This window comes from Chaetodon auriga, chromosome 15 (genome assembly GCF_051107435.1).
Source record: "Chaetodon auriga isolate fChaAug3 chromosome 15, fChaAug3.hap1, whole genome shotgun sequence".
Classification (NCBI taxonomy): domain Eukaryota; kingdom Metazoa; phylum Chordata; class Actinopteri; order Chaetodontiformes; family Chaetodontidae; genus Chaetodon; species Chaetodon auriga.
Genome location: NC_135088.1, coordinates 18,705,261 through 18,722,279, shown reverse-complemented (window position 1 = coordinate 18,722,279; position 17,019 = coordinate 18,705,261). Strand labels below are relative to the sequence as shown.

General features: G+C 42.8%; 1 protein-coding gene across 1 annotated transcript; it reads right to left on the bottom strand.

Annotated features, from left to right (window-relative positions):
- Nucleotides 1-313: 313 nt before the first annotated feature.
- Nucleotides 314-10,200, bottom strand: wnt11 (wingless-type MMTV integration site family, member 11). Its single transcript, XM_076749786.1, has 6 exons — nucleotides 9,969-10,200; nucleotides 8,031-8,216; nucleotides 5,880-6,124; nucleotides 3,938-4,215; nucleotides 3,549-3,841; nucleotides 314-1,311 (listed from the first exon to the last, which is right to left on the bottom strand). Exons 2-6 carry the CDS (start codon nucleotides 8,111-8,113, stop codon nucleotides 1,137-1,139), a joined length of 1,074 nt encoding a protein of 357 aa, XP_076605901.1. The 5' UTR covers nucleotides 8,114-8,216; nucleotides 9,969-10,200; the 3' UTR covers nucleotides 314-1,136.
- Between the last annotated feature and the right edge of the window lie 6,819 nt (nucleotides 10,201-17,019).

The window sequence follows — 17,019 nt, the reverse complement described above, 5'->3', positions numbered from 1 at the left end:
GGGTTTGGGTAATTCAGAAAGATCCCAATAGGTTGAACCCTGTTACTCGTTACTGATTGTGCTGAGCTGATTTACAATCGTAGTGTGCTATAAGTTGTGGTAAACTGTTGTTTTATAACACTTGGATTTGCAGTGAATTACGGTAAATGTTGCTTAGTTTAAAAATGATTCGGCTTGGAGGTTATGGATTTATCTTTGCCAAAATTCTTTAAAAGTAGCTACACAGTATATCATTACAGATGCAGTTCACAGAAAAAGAGAAATTCATGCAGTTTCCATGTAAAGATGATGGTAGGATCATTTAATTATTTTATAAATACTTCTTTCTTTATTTCAGTATACAAAATAACAGTATGTACATCCACACAAAAGTGGTTTACAAAATCCATGAGTTCAGCTCAAATGCTCATGAAAAATAGAATATATTTTGAACTGCATGTCAGACATAAAGGAGATAATGCACCGTTTTACAAAGTCCTTAATGCTCTTCTCTCCATCCACAGGGATGCAGGCAATGTGAAGATCCACATGGGACACATGAGTGAGAGTCCGACCACAAAAATGTTCCACGAGTGAAAAGTACTTGAAATTCCCTTTGTGTTCCCTTTTCCTCTGTCGCTCATCACTGCCAGAGGAAAAAAGTTTTAATAGTACCTAAAAAGAGTACCACATGGATCCATCAGAACCTTTGATTTCCGTGGAATGAAACCAAACCAAGTCTCTGTCTAGTGAGGGGAAAAGACAGCCCCCTCTCTTCCAGCATAAAATCCAATATTACTTCTTTTAATTAGAGATATAATAGACTTTCAGTATCCCTGTTAGGGGGATTTATCATCATTAACATGAAAAAGGAAATACCCAGGAGGACGGCGGTCTTCACGTAACCAGCGCTGTTGCCACACTCTGCACATCCAGTTTTTGTGAAGCGAAAAAGCTTAGAAGCCCAATTGGCAGCTTGGAGATTTGATACAAAAATGATACTGACACAAGAATAGACCATTTCTCCTTGAGATACACATGCTAAAGCTTAAGACAAAAGTAAGCCTTCTTGATACTGTAGTGCTTTGGTTAACCTGTAGCCTCGGGCGGCTGGGTACAAGTAGAAGACTGCTGGTGGGGCCGGCAGCGGCACGGACTCATTTGCAGACATATCTCTCCACAATCCGCTCGCACTTCTTGCAGGTTACGTAGCAGCACCAGTGGTACTTGCAGTGGCAGCGCTCCACCAGCTTCTCTGTGTATGGGTTGTAGCCACGTCCGCAGCACATCAGGTCACAGCTGTCACTGCCGACAGAGGTTTTGTTGCACTGCCTGGAATGAGCAAAGACAGAAATAAAGGGAATATTAAATTTGACATTTTGGTTCAACAACTTTGAACTGAATAACAAGCTATGACGGCTAACATATTTCCAGTTTGGTTTCCTCCGCAAGACATTTCATTTTAAGTTTCGTTCTAAAATTATGTGGACAATCTCACAGCCTGGGATAGCCTTTTAAAAGTGTTTGACTGACTGTTGTGCCTTAACCTTTAGTCCTTCTCCCAAGCATTTTTTTTCTTTCATTTTCTTTTTGTTTCGCCGTCTTTGGGCTGTGGATGCTCAGCCTCTCATTTCAGAAGCCTAAGGCATCTTGAATGAGCAGAGAATAGCCCCGCTGTAAATCACACTCAATACACAGGGCCACCCTCCCTTTCTCTAGCGTGCCCTCCCCACATAATTGCATTGTTTTATGATAGCAGAGTGTTAATGACCAGTATGGTGAGGGAGATGGTGCGGGAGTGAAGGAGAAGGAGGAGGAGGAGGAGGAGGAGGAGGAGGAGGAGGAGGAGGAGGGACAAGACTCATTGAGAGTGTAAGACAGGTTTATTACATCGGTGGGAGCTGGGAAATAGACGCCCCCACGCAGTTTTGTTTCGTCAGGAACAAGATCTCATTATATCATTGCTGTGCTGTAAATGGAGCCACAGCACAGCACTGGACACTCTGTAGCTCACATCTGCTGGCTTAAGCAGAGGCACAGTAATGCAATTTAAGACTAAAGCACGAGCTTCTTTAGCGTGCCTCATCCCAGGATCATGACACTTATTTTTGCATCTGTGATCACACTTAATCCATTAGAAACTGCTGCTAAAATTCACTTTTCCCTGTCCCAGATTCTCTTGTTAGTCAGAAAGCCTGACTGTAGAAAGGGTATCTCCTGCTCTCAGGTCCCATGAATGGGTCAGAGCTAACAATGTGACCTGGATCATGGTCAATTCAAGTTAAAAGAGAACAGCAAAAACCTCTCCTCAACTGCCCACCAGGGAGTGAAAAATCTAAGCAAAGCACACAATATTTTAACCCTGTGACCGAGTGTTATGATGTGGGGAGATGTGAGAATTCCTTCGATTCAACTGGTCTAAGCACATATGGGAATAATTGATAAATACGCATGTTCACTCACGGACACTCATACACAACCATCAGCATCACACATTCATGTACTGATGGCAGCGAAGCAAGTGCCTCATGATTTGGCAAAAGCACTAATGCTGCAGACAGTGCGTGGCTGCTGAGTTATCCGGCTGCAGACACGGGAAGCACTGGGCACAGAGTGTCCTTGACATGAAGCATGTCTTCTGGTTATCTGTAGAGTGGCCTACAGCTGTGGAACCCATGATATGACAGTCATATGATGTATGACATTTCAATCATACAACAACACCATGTGCCATTTAGCGGAGCTTATAATCCTTGGTGGCATAGAAGCATACTGAAGCACATGAAAATGTGCACATCACTGCATTTATTCTTATAGAGTGGGATATGTCTGGTTAAACAAGATAACAGGTGGTCACCTGGGTCATTGTCAGTGAAACTGTACGAGATCAAGTTTTTATATTTTATAACAGACAAACTAATTATCCTCTAAATGCAATTCAAAATTAAATAATAAAGCCTGAGATGGGGCCTGTCTTCCCCTGTAACATATTTACATACATATTACTTAGCCAGATCACAGCCTGAGTTAGACCCTCAGACAAATGAGCTCCTTGCTGCCCACCAACCAGCAGCACTCAAAACTGTCCTAACTAAAACACTGGAGCTGACTGGTGTAAATACAACTTTATCTCTAGGGGACCAATAACTATTTCCCCATTAGTGCAGCTCTCTCCAATCGATATCAGCTCGAGTACACTCAGTCCTAAGAATAACCGTATTCGTCATTGTTTTAGATAGCGGGACAACGACTCCAGTCACAGCAGCCTCTCCAGTGACACATGCTCAGACAAACCACAGACGGAGCACTCTCAGGGGCCGCTGGTTGTTATCAGCCAGCCTGCAAACTAAACAGTGCCACCAGGCAGGACGGCACTTCACTAGAGTCAACATCCTGGATGAGCAGACATTCAGGACCGGTTACTTCCTATTTGTCAGCTGCGTGGGTCTGTGAGTGATATGAATCACGCTAATAAAGCTAACAACAAAGAACTACCATTATGGCAAATATCCCCCTCTTTCTCATGCACACTCACACTTAAACACAATGATGTGACGTGGCAGTCTCACCTGTCCTGTGTGCCAACAGAGCCCTGTTTGTCATTCGTGGTACAGAAGTCTGGGGAGCTTTGCAGGTAGACCAGCTCGTTCTCCCTCACGGGCCTGATGTCGATGTCTTTGGGTACCAGCTGCTTGCGTGTCCCCATGGGCCGGTGAACCACTTTGGTGGCAGACAAGTACTTGGTCTTCAGGTCCATGGCAATCTCCCTCAGGTCTTGCAGGCCTTTCCAGCAGGTCCGTATGGAGCAAGAGCCAGATACACCATGACACTTACACTTCATCACCAGCGCCTCTCTCAATACCTGGACAAGAGGACAGAGGACACGGAGGTTAGATAGTGCTCACTCTTTGTGGGATTGACATTCGTTTAAAAGTAAAAACCTGGCCATACTGCTTACCTGTCTCCCGACTTCACTGTTGTGTAGGTGCATCAGTTTGTTGGCATGAGAGCCTGCGCGCTTCATCTTCATCGGCGCATCGGAGAACTTGGAGCCCATGATCAAACCGTAGTGCAGGTTGTCAGCGCAGCCGCCCCAGCGATAGCCAGGCTCCAGGATCTGAGCAGGGATAGGACCACACGAGCACAGCCGCAAATCTCCAGAAGTGCACGCCCGTGCGATGGTGTGGCTGATGGTTGCTGCTGACAGGGCGTAGACAAAGGCAGCCTCTCTCGTTCCTGTCGAAACAGATAAGAAACCCAAATGATATGAGTGAAAGAGGGATACGCTAGGATTTTAGGCCCTGGCAAACTGCAAACTGGCAAAACAGACATCAAAGCCATTCACTGATCATTTTGTCTGGAGTTCAGCACTAACACTCAAACATAAATTAACTAATAATTATTTCCATTACTAATTAATTGCTTGAGTTATCTATTAGTCCATCAAATGTGAGAATATAGTGAATTTTACAGGCGCAATTTCTTTAAGCCTAAGGTGACGTGGTCAGATGTCTTGATTTGATCGACCAACAGTCTAAAACTCAAGTTTGCACACAGGACAAAGAAGGAGCAGTTGATTAATAAAATAATTACAGATTATTTTTCTGTCTATTGATTAATCAACTGACCGTTTCAGCTCTGGCAGTTTTTAGTAGCAGAACGGCTGCAGATTCAGAAATTTAGAAAAGCTTCCAGTACAGCACGCCAATATTTTGTCAGTAAATTGAGCGAAATTAGTCTGTTTTTGATCGTCTGGGTGTGTGGTTATCACAAGCTGCACAACTGCATGCTTTTAAGACAGGCAACTGGTCTACTGTAATTCATCACAGTGTATGGTGATGTGTTGGCGTGTAGTGGTCAGCTTGAGCTGATGTTGGTTACCATGGATTTCAAGGATGAAAAGTTTTTCCAGAAATAAAAAAAAAAAATAAAAATCAAAACATCCACTGGAAGCAGTCAAACCGCTGCTGCTATCCATCTATCCCCGTTCTCCATCCCCCTCTCTGCTGTCCTAGAAAGTGACTGAGTTCACAAAATGAAACTATCAAACGCAGTCTGTCACTGCTCACGCTGTAATGCAGAGCGAGCTCTGATGTGATTGGTAGTGATGTGCCTACATGGAAAGTGCATATGTTGAAGGTCGAGAAGCCACTGAAAGTAAGGGAAGAAATCATGTACGACCGTGGGCTGGTTAGATCAAAGCCATCCCTGGACAGAGATGAGCCATTTCCTGTTCGGTGCAGACTGTTCATTTGGTAAATGGCAGTCATGTCCTTTCTGGGGAGTGCTGCACAACTCCCCCACCCACAGCCCAGCAACTGTCTCTGGCTGACTCAAGGTCCTTTTGGCTATACAAACAGCAAAGTCAGACTGCAACACCAGCAGGAGTGCAGTCAGATAATGCTGTGGATTTTGAAAATATCAAGCCAATTATCTCATCATATAGAATATATACATACGGTAGTGGTGGCGTGTGTGTGTGTGGGAGGGGGGAGTATTCTCAAATAACAGCTTCAGTACAAGTCCCTGGAGACAGCTCCTCAGGAATGGATAACGGAATAATTTGGCTGGCAGCAAAAAAGTGGAAAGATGAGGCAACGTGTCATCTTAAAACCAGAAATCACTTTTGAAATGGACATAATGCTGTATTAAAGTTCTCGAGACAGCCGTCATGTTAATTCACACTGTACAGAAAAATCCATCGCAGCGTCTGAGCACAGACGGCGTTAATGGGCCGAGGAGCTTTTCACCAGTTACGGTTAACTGAACCGCAATACACGCAGCACTTAATGACCTTGGCTTTTACATATTCATTGAATGTCAAGCGTGACTGTAAATATCATGTCTCTTGTGGGTGAAAGACTTGGAGCAGCTCTTTGGCAGCAGCGCCCATTCCATACCTCGGTCTAGGTCTGGCCGATACTTGGGGGCATCGACGGGGATGTCGATGGAGGAGCAGTTCCAACGCATATCAGCAAAGGTCTTCTGGCATGTTTTCTTGACTTCGCGGGCAGCTTGGATTATGGTTTGCATGAGCTCCAGGTTGCTGCGGCACAGCTGAGCTTGGGAGGACACCATGCCGGGCAGCAGCTTACAGTGTTGGGTCTGGTTGATGTACAAAGATGCGGGAGTGTGTGACAGCGCTCTGAAGGGATGAACACAGACAGGAGGTATCGGTCAGTATGCATTCAACAATACATCTTCTCTTAATTGCGGTGGTGATGACAACAATGGGATGATTGCTTGATTACGCTTTTTGAGATGTGAAATTATCACGTTTATGGGAATAACAAAGCATGCTGGGAGTTTCAGCGGTGTGTTAGCAATTTGAGGTTCTTGTGTACACACATTTCAAGCCTCTGAGACACATCGGCTTTGAAGAAACAATTGAAAAATCCAAACAGATAATGCTCCAGGCGGGAAAATATTTTGGCATGCATTGCAGAAAAGAACCATCTTATCACGCGGAAATCCCAAAGGAGAGTCAGCTGCGGATTCCTAAAATTTAAGTGACATGTTCTTGGCACATGGATTTTCTTTTGTTAAAGCACAGAGGAAGAATCTAGATATGCCAAAAAACATAAAAAAAACCCCACCAAATTCTGATCCACATTCAGATGAGTAAGTACATAAAGCCCTCACCATTTGCATTTTCCACCGCAGGAAGCGTCGTCCTCTGTGGCCTCAGTTTGACGTGAATCGTCCGTTTACAGACCATAAAAGGGTGCACACATTTGATTTAAACAATTTAAACTTATTGGGGATTAACTTAATAGAGAAACCACAAGCAGAGCAGGTTAGCTCTGATCTCTGCTTTCTGCGTCTCGCACTCTGCTGAGAGTTCGTGAGAACCAGACGGCACCATGGCCTGTTTTGCATTAGGGGCCGAGGGGCCGCCACTCTGTGCCCAATGATAAGCTGTGACTCCACTGGGCTCGTGGTAACCCGGCACTCACAGGTGTTTACTGCCACATCTGTTTTGCATTGCACCGCTGTGCATTATCAAGACTGTAAGACTTCTCGCTTAGATTTAGCACATGCCATCCCAGCCCTCGTGGGCACATCTGCTTTAGCCTTCCCGCTGTGAGCATTACAACCACTCTTTCTGATAGAAAGCCACAGATATTTCTGGTAAAGCCCTTTTCACAGTGATCACACATAAGGCGCAGGAGTGAAAACTCAGATAAAGAAATTAATGGTTCTCTATCTTGATTTATTGATTCCTTTTTCTTTTTTGTGTGTGCACTAAACGGAATATCAGCTGAACTGGTGTTGGTTTATGCATTTTAAGAATGGCTTTTATTTGATTTTGCAAATGAACACTTCAAATACACAAGAGAGCACACTCCACAAATTGTGGAGGAATCTTCAAAGGGTTTATAAGAGTATAAAACAAAAACACAAGTTTCAGTTGAAACAGAAATAAATTCAAAAAATAGCAACTTGGGAAATTTACAGACTTTCCAAAATAATAGCGAAAATGATTGTTTAGGTTTACTTACCATAAAAACAGTGTGGTGCTCAGTGCGAGCAATAAACATTTGTGTCAACACTTATGGCATCGCTCTCCTTCTACGGCACTATTTTTACGCCTGACTAGACTACACACAGGAAGCAGTGACATCACTGGCCCTGTCTGCACTACCACCTCGTCATTTCTATCTCCTCTCCTATTCTTATCTGCGTCTTGTTATGCAGCTGGGGGACATTTGAGCTGAGATCTTGTGACTGAAATACTCATTTTACTGGAGCCACACTAAAACAAAGAGGTTTCCGTTCATAACCTGAAGAACTGCCAACTAATCTACTGTCCCCTTCATCAGACACACATGTACAGAACACGCAGCCTCCACCATGATCAGGAGCAACTTCAGGAATGTTGGGGCCCTTCTCAAAGCTGCCACGAGCCGTCGGCCCCATGAAACACTGAAGCCACGCAACACCGTGGAGCTTCATGACGCCATCTGTTTTGACATTGTTTGAATGTGGAGCAGCGTAAAGATGGTGACAGGCCGAGAGAATGAGACGGCGGCGCTCCTGAGAATACTTACAGCCATTTGATGCCGGAGCAGACCTGAGACAGCAGCAGAGCCGTGAGCACACCAAGAGGCAGGACATGAGAGCTGCTCCTCATGGTTGGACAGTGGCTCCAGTTCTCACAGGACACGAATACAAAAGGGCTGTTGGGTATCAGACTCAGAAGTCAAGTCTCATAGCACGGCCTCCTCCTCTAAACCCTGTAATGAATAATATAAATATTATCAATGACATGGCCGCGCCACAGGAAGCCAGTTGTAACATTTTTTTGTTATGTTTTTGCAGATGAATACTGTGAAAGTCTGTGTGAAACCTTAAAAACAGATCAAACTTAATGGCAGAAGTCTTGAATGAAAGTTCTCTGCCGGCAATTTCAAATATTCTGCACATATCAAATAAAGAATACATGATAGAAAATAATGGAAATGAGCAGAATTGTGCTTTGTAAGACATACTTTCTAAGCGGTTCAATAACACTGCTGTTAGCGTTCAAGCACGCGGCAGCCTAAAGAAAATCCATCACGATTCAGCACTTCAACCTCCTCCTACAAGCAAATAAACACGCAAGAAACAAGACGTGTAAGTGCTGTGAAACCTTTAAGACCCATTTCTATAAAGACAGTTCTATCTGTGCTACAGACTGTCAGCAGGCAAGTAAAATACATTTATTCTACTTCATATTGTTTTGCTATCACTTATGATATTTCTAATGATAACAAGTCAGAACATACCATAGCTGTTATATATTGCATTTAGTATGTATTTCTCAGTGTTTGATGGGGGGTTGGGTGATATATGTTCTGTGCAATAAGGTGAACTTTAGCTAAACTTTGACACAGAAACACTGAGACAAAGAAGGCCTGTTACTCGTGATTAACAAGCACACCGGATTCATTTAGTCTCTATAATTCACTTTATTGTCTCCTCTGCTCCACTTGGGAGACGTGAAGACTTTTCCATTGAGTGGCAGTGCGGGGCTCCAGCACAGATCAGCGCTGATCTACGATCAGCGGACGGGACAGCGCATCAGAGGCATTATCTGAAAGCGCTGTGAGCGGATGATAAGTAATCTGTCGAAACAGCAGCTCACTGATAATGGAGCTTATTAAAGCGCCAGTTCCTCCTCGTCGCTGATTGGCGGAGACGCCTCCGAAACTGTGCGAAATCCCAGATATGAATTATTTAAATGAGACGACTGAAACTGGGATGTTTCACCCGTAGGTTGAAATTTGAAAATAATTATCCCGTCATGACGAGAGAAGCATTTCCACCCTGAACATTCAGACTTTGTTTGCCGCCTGGGGTCATATCTGCGGCCTAAAGTGGATTCACTGTTTAAATTTACATTTGGCCAAAGTGGGCTAAATGGCAGCTCCTGTTTCCCCCCAGAACATGAAGGCTGATGGCTTCACACGCACACACACACACACACACACACACACACACACACACCATCCGATGTGTGTCTCTCATCAAGCCGAGATAAACTGGGCAGCGCACACCAAGCGACCTATTAATCATATTTCCAAACGATCAGAGATTTAATTAGCGGAGATTAACGAACAAGGTCGGTCAAGGATATTTTCAGAGCGGCCTGTGAAGAGTCTGACTCTGCCTGTGCGGACTGAAGTCTTCATGAGACTTTAAAGACAATCCTCCAGAAGCAGGATGAGCAGAGGTTTTTCCTTTACATGAAATGAAGACTGCAGGAACTATGAATCCACGCAAAGTAAAGCACAATCCCTCCAAGTTAAACTCAACTTTGTTCAATTCTTCCCACTTTTTTTTTTTTTTTTTTTTTTAGCAGATAACTCCTCTACAGCCAAACTCGGGCGACACACAAAGCAGCAACTTTGAGTCCGATCAGCAAAACTCCAGACTTATCTATCGCGCCCTCACGGACTGCAGCAGACACAGCTTCTCCTCCTCCAGTCTAACCAGTCTCACCTCACCTTTGCGGCGGCGCTCAGCCTTCAGCGTTCGGCAAAACGACGCAAACAGCTCAAAGCAGATCTCAGCAGGTCGGAATATCCTTTCGGAGAGACTTCTGTGTCGCTATCAGCCAGATGCATGAGTAAAATCCAGCATGGGGTGGTAGAATAGCTCCGGACAGGTACGCATGGTGTGTATGAGAGCGGTGTCGGTGAGTGTGTGTATGTGAGAGAGAGAGAGGTTGGAGTGAGTGAGTGTGAGTGGGGGCAGACTCGGCTCTAAAGTACCCCTGCCCTGCTTTGATCTCACTGCTGATGTCAGACCAGCATTAGCATAAGAAAGCACGCTGCAGGACCAGAGCAGAGCTGGACAGTCTGTCACGCAGCGCAGTTGGACTGATACGGTGAAAATCCTGCGGAACAGTCCCATAATATTCCCGCAGGGAGGTGAAGTGAGTTAGTGTGCGTCTGTGATGATGGATGGTCGATATGGTGACCTTAATTTAATGGCATTTTTATTGCTGCTCTGGAATCACAGTCCCATAAAATGCCTTTAAAGATTCCTGAAGTTCTCAAAGGACACCGTGTAGTGACCTTATCATTGTGCTTAATAGTGGCCAATATTTCCCTGACACGGCCATAAAACACTAGGTTAAATGTTTGATTAAGCTGGTATTTAATTCAAAAAAAAAAAAAAAAAAAAAAAAAAAAGACCCAATAAGACCCAATAAGTGTCCATGTAAAATCTGTTTTTGGTTTAGAATAATACTGAAAATGAAATGTCACTCACTTATGTGCGTTCTTCTTTACAAATAGTTATTCTGTCTTTTTCTATGGTTCACTGCTAAAACACTTATAGTAATAGTATAAAAGTGTATTAGATTTAGTACCACAGCAACGGCTATAATTTAAGTAACAATAAAAATGCACATTAAAAGGCCACAGTGATACTTTCATGTATTATAAGATATGTAAGTGTATTTGATTTTTAACATATAAAAGGATACACAGATACATATGAAGCATATTGGCTCCAATGTATGTCAAAACTTGCAATAGTGTTCCAAGCAGTTCAGCTGAAGAGGAAATGTTGCGTATCTGTTGATTTCAAGCGCACAGCCCCATGGACAAAATATGGAACAATTTTACAATTCCACTATAATTACTGAAAATGTCCATGTTTCATGCTTTTCCTCCAAATCCATTTAGAAACAAGGTTTGACATTTAACATTTTTTGCGTGATCTTCTCTGCGTCTTTTGTGCTCTCAGACCAACAAAAGGAGAACAAGCAAAAATCCGACTCGGCTGGTGGAAAACTCTGCCCTGCACAGTCTCTCGTGTGTCAGCAAATTGCCTTCATAATACATGTTACTAAAAGTAGTGTTTAAGGAAAATGTCACAGTCACACACTTTGTCTTTATCTGCACTGAAATATAACGTGTGTTTTAGACACAAGTCAATGTGACATTTGCACTGTAAATGATGCTTTGAATTCACTGTGACACTAAAAACTTCTTTTCTTAATGACCGTGAATACCATCTAATAGTTACAATATATTGTAATACAATGTGACATGAGACTGTGGTATTTCAAGCACACACGATGCATATGTCCTTTAAAATGTTTTAAATAAAACCTTCCTAAAGTTACATGGAGCTCTCCTGCACTGGCTGATTTCCTTAAATATTAACCACACTGTAAGTGATATGCTGCAGAGCCAGCTGTGGGAAAGTAATGTATAGTTTCCCTGAGAATCTACTGCACCACCAGTGCACAGACAAAGGCAAGAGTGAGCTGTTGTCCAGACCTTGACCTTGCAACTGGTATAGCTAACATGGCTGGCCTGGTACTCCACTGGGAACAGCAGATCAGGTGTTGTCGTGCTGTCTCTGGAGCAGACACATTTACAGACCACAGCGAGCCCTCTTCCTCTGGGAACACCCGGATCTTGTGTCTAAATCTGTTGGCCAAACAGGGTCCACAGCAACCTTTTCCGCAGAGTACATATGCATGTACCTTATGTACAGCGGGGCTGTGATCCTGGTTCCAGAGACACTCTATGTGTTTTATATGGCAGTCAACTGTGAATGGGCACAGGTCGGAGCGTGTGTGGGAGTTGCGGAGCTTCTGGCGGGACCAGGCCCGTCTACAGAGAAACTTTTTACACTCAGGCTCTCCATTCCTGAGCTAGGATCAACACGCAGCCCCTTGATCTTCACAGCTCACCTGCCAAGCAACACAGAGGGGAAAGACACCTTCTGAGGGAGACAGAGGGGGATAAGCGAGCCGCTGGAGTTCATGATAATGAAATAACTCATGTCACATAACAGTAGAATCAGAGATGAACTGTGATAGATGTTCCACATGCACGATCAAAACCATTTTTACGGAGATAATGTTACAGTTATATTGTCCTTTTTAACTGTCACTATAATCAGATTTTGACATGGTGGGATTACAGACAAAAATCCTTGCCTTTTTTTTTTTTTTTTTACAACACACTATCATTTAACCCAGATGTGGTTTGAGCCCAAGCAGGAAATTTTTTTTCAAATGCGTTTCAATCAGTAAACGAATACCTTAAGATTATGGGATACCTTAACCCTGATGAAATATTTCAACATCCGGAAATGTAAAAGCACAGAAATAGAAACTGTAATTTAATTACCCTTTGTAAAAAGAAAAAAAAAAAAAAGAAAAAAAAAGAACTATATGTGCAAACTGTATGTCACAATTCTGGTGTTGTAATAATGTTTAAATGAAAAATATGCAATTTCCAAATTGACTGAATGAAGAATGGAGTCAGGCCAGCGCTGGCTGAAAACAGCATTAATGTTTGAGAGGCATGAGTCCGCAGGCTCACAGCATTGAGCCATTGTCCTTCAGATCTCAAGAGGATTGAGCCAATATCACAAATCTGGAGGCTCACTGCGGGGGGAGTAAGGACACTCAACTTTCACCCAGGAGGATCAGAGTGTGAATGGGTGCAGAGTTACCATTATGCCCCTGGAATATACTCCCATGCTCCCATCAGGACACGCATAAAAACAAACTGGGCTCCAGTGAGCCGTGCAAATGTATCTGTGACTTAGCTGGCAAAAGAAATAGCTTCATGTTATTTGAATTTTTCTTTCATTGCTGTTTAAATGTTTCAAGATGATATAAAAGGGGAAAAAACAATGGAGGTATTCTTAACATAGTTTTAATGCCAAACCCTCATCACACAACGGAAAAAAGATTCACATAGGCACACGACCATATTTTAATTTTCAAATCTAATCCCATCTATTTTGTCAATTTTCCGATAAAATGACTGAAATATGCAAACCACAATGATAAACTAATAAAGGTTCAACTCTCTGATGAGTGCGTTCAGTTCTGCCTGTCTTCTATTACCAGCTGAACCCATTTGACCGTGAATAATTTTCCAATCAAAATTAAAAGCAGGAGTTTGATTAACAGCCATCGTAAATACAATAAAGCAAGAACTTAAAAGGGACTTTTCAAATGGAAACACTCAGCGAACCATATCCGTGACGGTTACTTTTCATTTTGCCTCTTATCTCCAACCAAACACTGAAGGGTGCAAGGCTCCGCTGCCAGCTGATTATTGACAAATAACAAGAACATTATGTGTTATCAGCAGTATTCCTAAAGGGTAAAACCTGTCAGATCACACGCAGAGGGACAGTGACAGCTTCGGATCAGCCATGTGAAGATCCCATCACCCTCTGGTGTCCCTCACAGCGGGGATCGCCACAGAAACAACAAGCTCCGTCCAATCTGTCTGACTGGACCCACATCTTTTGTATACCATTTGTTTACAACCTCTGTCTCTATTGTTCTTTGAGGACAGAGCTCTTTCAAGTGACAGATGGGTGGCACTTTTGAACACGTCATGTGGTCCTCCAGGACGCCATACACCTACACCACGAGCTGTGTACAAGAAGCCTGCGGCAAATGCACTGCCCAGGAGTTTACCAGCACTGGGTGATCATTCCCGAAAAACAAAATCACCATGCAGCTCTGCACTATGGGTTAACCAGCCAAGAGAGGAGTGAATTCCAGTAACACAACCACTCATCATACAACCAGCACATTACAGTTCTGTCATATCATCAGAGCATCATAAATCGGAGTTAAATGAGTCCGTTCAATGCACGAAAACCAGCTCCAACAACCAAACACATTTTAAAGGGAAAGTCCACCCTGAAGTTTTACTATATTTTCCTACCCCAGTGATTAAGCCATTTTGACACAGACCAAGTTGGAAATGGGAAGATAAAGACACTAATTTGATGATTTCATGAGGTGACAGGATTTGGATGTTTCATTGACACAGAATGAATCACTGACTCAATTGGGAAGTGGAAACTCATGGAAACACTTCTTTCTATCCAAGTAAGTAATATTTGAATGTCGAGCAGCACTTGCCACTGAATTAGAAGATGTGTCCAGAATCCACTAACGTGTCTTGGGATTTGTTGTATTATTTACTGTCTAAGGAGTAGCTGTAGGATTTGTGTCATGACATCATCACTACAGTCTGTCTCTTTGCTGTTCATCTGGCCCAAGACATGAATTAAAACTGAGCCATATATCGTTTAAAACGTAACATGTGGGAATTATATTTTTGGGTGTATTTCCCTATAAAAAGAGACATTTCTTCCAGCGTCAAAGGCGACAGCACAGGTCCTTTATCATGCTGTATTAAGCCGTATCACTGTGTCTGAAGAGGTGTTGCTGGAGAGGAGCAAAAGGTGTTGAGGGCAGAGGGGGCTGAGGTGAACCATGTGGGTGGAGTGATGACTTAAGCAGAGTCTGGGGCGCTCCATTCATTTACAGACGTCTCTCTGCTCGCACCTCCAAGCAAACATAAAGCTGAGGAGCAATGGAGGAACTGTAAGGACAGGCATAAGCAAGGCTGCAGGCCTCCAAAAAAAATAAAGATAAATTGTGACAGACAGAGGTATGAAAGCCCCAGAGCATCCTTATAAATGATTAAAGCTTACTTCTTTAAGGACTCTTAAACATTTGAAATTCCAAGCAGCGTGTCCGTTGTTCTATGCTTTTGCACACGTCCAAAAAGGGTACTGAGCACTGTTTTGTCAGGAGTCATTTCAGACAATCAAGTAAAGCTCATGAGCAGTAATTAAATAAATTGTATTCACTGCTTCATGATTGGATTATCTCTTATACGCCCAATTATTGGTTAAACACACTCAAGGACAATCCACACTTCACTTACAATTTAAAATCCTTTAGCTTACAATGGCATGTAAAAATGAAGTGTTCTTTAAGACTGCAATCAACAAGCTGACAATAATTAAAACCGAACGTTTTGCTGGTAGTAGGAGAAAGATCTGAATTCTGGCCTGTGCTGCCAATTTTCCCTGAAAGGGAACCTTGAAATAAAATCCACTTAAGCCCTCTGTCTTCCCCTCCAGAGTGTAGTTAAATCCTGGCTGTGTATGGACATGATTACAAAGTGCCACGGGTCTTACATCAGTGCAGAACCTTGACTTCCAGCAGGAAACCTGGAGCACGGGTCAATTACGGCAATACCTTGTTTTGCTTAAAAATGGAGGATATGTTCGTCATGCTCAAACACACAGGCTACACCTGAGACTTAGACCGTAACAATGTCTCCTTCACATCCAAAGTGTAAATAAATAAGGCACAGCTTGTAGGACGTATATCTCTCTTGGCAGAGAGTGTATGAGACGATGCTTCTGTGCTGCACATGGCGACAGTGAGGCCTGCGAACAGTGCGGCTGGTGGCCCACAGCGGAGCGGAGACAGATCCGTTTGCTCAGCAGCTGAGCGGGGACACGGAGATGCTCCTTTCACACTGAGCTGAGCACCGACAATCAGAGCTTTGTCAGGGAGGCATCTGCTGTTACAACTCACAGGAAGAATACATGTCTCTTTAAAAAGTGCACTCAGTGGGGTTATCAGTGTTGAAGATAAGCTGGCGTCATGTCAACAAACCCAAAATGTATATATATATGGTAGAGTTTTAACAGTAACATATAGGTTTTCTTTTCATGAAACCTGCAGGAAATTTAATATACTTTACTGTATATATTACAAATAAATTAATTAATTAATTAAAAAAAAAAAAAAAAATCTGATTATCCTTGTTTAAACTGGGATCATGTCTTGAACTTCAAGTGACTCACTTAAATAAGCCCTGAGGTATTGTGTCAGCACAGATTCAGTGCGTTAATAAGACCACTGAAGAACACTGGAATGAACCAGGATTGAGATTCAAATACTGTGTAATACAAAGCCGTAGATTTTTAAATCAGGCCATTAATTACAGGTGTTTTTAGATTTAGTTTAACACTTAAAGGAACACTGCTACTGGCCAGCAGTTACATAGGTCCTACATAAACACTACCACCTTGTCTTAAATAAAGCCAAACACACTAGCTCATTCCTTTTCTAATTGTTCCTCTTATAAACTCTTATACACCAGATTGGAATTCATAGCAAATAATTGACAAGAAAGGCACACTGTCCTCCAGCAGACCCACAGAATACATTTGTTCTTAGAAATTACATATTAACCGAAGTACAATGGTAACAATGCGGGCCGAAAGCGATGATTTGCATCACTGGCAAATACTGCCTCACATAACCAGCATTGCAGACGTTACACTTTCAGGACATGTTTTTTTTTTTTGTTTTTTTTGTAAAATAAACATTGACCAGGTATCTAGAGATAATGCAGTGGTTGTGTGACCTTCAAAAGCCTCCCTCTAGACCCACATCCATGTTGATCAGCGAACGAAATATTTGAGACATTTTTAACCATCATGACCTAAACTAGACGGTGGCCTGACTGCTGTCAGTCAGCAATCATTAACACTGGCAGCCTGCAGCACGAATTCACTTACCATAAGACAGCACGAGTGATAACACCTCTTAAAAATAAAGAAAAACATCCACCCTTAACTGTGAAAAAGTACATGGGTATCTTTTTATTTACCTAAATAACAATACGAGCAGCAACGTAAAAACAGTTTGGCTAATAGTTGCACTACCTAGCAGCTACTACATAGCAG

Coding starts and splice junctions, on each gene's coding strand:
- wnt11 (XM_076749786.1), bottom strand. CDS start 8,113: ATGAGGAGCAGCTCTCATGTCCTGCCTCTTGGTGTGCTCACGGCTCTG. Junction 6,125..8,030: donor TGCTCCGGCATCAAATGGCT/GTAAGTATTCTC, acceptor TCATCCCTTCAG/AGCGCTGTCACACACTCCCG. Junction 4,216..5,879: donor TCGGCCAGACCTAGACCGAG/GTATGGAATGGG, acceptor CTGTTTCGACAG/GAACGAGAGAGGCTGCCTTT.